The sequence below is a fragment of the Buceros rhinoceros genome, unplaced genomic scaffold (assembly GCF_000710305.1).
Source record: "Buceros rhinoceros silvestris isolate BGI_N320 unplaced genomic scaffold, ASM71030v1 scaffold22747, whole genome shotgun sequence".
Classification (NCBI taxonomy): Eukaryota; Metazoa; Chordata; class Aves; order Bucerotiformes; family Bucerotidae; genus Buceros; species Buceros rhinoceros.
Genome location: NW_010423105.1, coordinates 15955 through 17944, shown reverse-complemented (window position 1 = coordinate 17944; position 1990 = coordinate 15955). Strand labels below are relative to the sequence as shown.

Below are 1990 nucleotides of genomic sequence, written 5' to 3'. Positions count from 1 at the left end.
GCTGCTGGAGCCACACGTGCCGCGAGACGCCACGTCCTCTGCGCCAGAACGTAGCGGCACGTGCTGCTGCAGTGCTGCTCGGCTCCGATTGCATCTGCTACCCACTATTTATAGCGACGGGAACCAAACCAAGAGAGAGTCAGGTCCTTTACTGGGATTACACCGCGTCTTCAGCAAAACTGGGACCAGAACCCGTTCGTGTTTCTAGATGTGACCCTGCCTGCGCTGAACTGCACCAGCCAGCTGCTGGATCCGGGCGTTCTGACCCCAGCGCGGGCACCTTCCGCCAGCAGAACCAGACCGAGCCTCAGTCTCACAGATGAGCACACGATCTCACTAAACCCCAAGCAAAAAGCCACCTCGAGTGCTTTCTGCAGCTATTTTTTCCCCTTCCTCTCATCTCCAAGGAGAAAACACCCCTATTGAGCAAACCGCCTAACGTGTGCGCTCCCTCACGTGCTGCTCCGCGCCGTCACTGCAGACTCTTACATAAGCAATTCCCCTGCACAGCCTCCTGCCGCGGGCAGCCTCTCCTCGGGGTCTGCCCAGCAGCCTCTGGCTCGCTAGCAATGTGCTCCCTGCGCCGCCAGACGTCACCCTGCTCACCTCAACCCCTGCAACCGCGAGCGGTTCGTGTGGCCTTCGCTGTCTGAGCGAGCTGGGACAGGGGACTGCGGCAGCAGGATGAGCTGCAGCCGACAGTCGTATCCCTTTGCCTGCCGCAGCTCCCTGAACTCACGAGCACCAGATTCAGGAAATGTTTCTTACCTTTAACATCTCAACTTGGTTTCCAAGTCCCTTTGTGCACAGTTCCATGACGGAATAGGAACAGAAAGTGTCCCTTATTTTATACTGGCTGACAGTAGATAACCAGAGAAAAAGGTTGGATTCCAGCTCCATAGGAGGAATTAAAATTGACTGGTGTCCGGAATACACACTGCGAAGAACAGTGAGGAAGAACATGGGTTTGTGTAGCATGTCGTTACCTTTAAATTAATATTGACTCTCTTTTCTGGTTACGTTCCTCCTAGAGCAGAAGCAGGTGGTGGGACTCTGCACCTGAGGCAAACTCAGGCCAGCCCCAATGCCACCTTCTGCAGCAACATCCTTTTCCAAAGACAACTCACGGTACGAGAAGAACAATTTACAGAGGCACACGCGTGCGCACCCGCTGCGAGAGTGAGGGGGGAGAACTGGCTCAGCCACGGAGCCGGCAGGCGAAAAGCCCCTCACTGCAACACGTCATCAGGGGAGAACGGGGAGAGAAACCTCACGGAGCCAGTGGTATTTGGGAGCACAAACAGGGTAACATCTCGCTAATCGGCGGGAAGGGGGGAACAGATCATCAGATCAGAGACAAATTCTCCCCCTACTGTGAATCAGTCACTTTGGAAATGTCAGTATAACCTGTCTGTCACTGCCAGGTAAGGCCCCTTCAGAGCCGGCACGTGGTTCACCTTTTCCTTCCTCCCCTCCGCAGTCGTACCTGCAAAGGCACCAGAGCACAAACCCGAGTCCGCAGTAGGGGTCCAGACAAATCGCGATCTGCCGGGAGGAGTAGAGCTCGCACTGCAGCTTGATCGCCCGGCACAGGCCGCTCACTGCCGCGTGGGACATCTGCAAGTAGGAGACAGAGAAGCTGTGCTGATGGTCCAGGACACCAGGACAGGACCTCAGCAGAACAGGCAGGGAGGAGCGAGGACAGGTTTGTTCCCCACAACTGCTGCTTCTTCCTTTATCCTCCAGAGCAGAGGCAGAGCACTGCAGACTCTCCGGGCCACAGCAAACCAGTGACACCAGCAGCAACCGCTTGGAAGCTTGAGGCACCCTGCGCTCCAAACACGGCTCATCACTAACGACATGCTCTTGGTGGGGGAAAGCAGCAGCTCTGCTGCTCCCGGGCTCCCCACGCTCCGGACGGGCAGCTCCAGGGGGAGGCAGCAGCAGGGCTCCTGCTGCCCGCCGCAGAGCTGGGCCCCCGCGCTGGAGA

At 57.3% G+C, this 1990-nt stretch overlaps 1 protein-coding gene across 1 annotated transcript in view; it reads right to left on the bottom strand.

Annotated features, from left to right (window-relative positions):
* DIP2B (DIP2 disco-interacting protein 2 homolog B (Drosophila)) overlaps positions 1-1990 on the bottom strand; it is a gene marked incomplete at its 5' end in the record, with an annotated part of 22071 nt that overhangs the window by 4573 nt on the left and 15508 nt on the right. Inside the window, 2 exons of the mRNA XM_010140320.1 lie at positions 769-937; positions 1487-1617. Coding sequence (XP_010138622.1) covers positions 769-937; positions 1487-1617 — 300 coding nt within the window. The remainder of the gene's footprint in view (positions 1-768; positions 938-1486; positions 1618-1990) is intronic.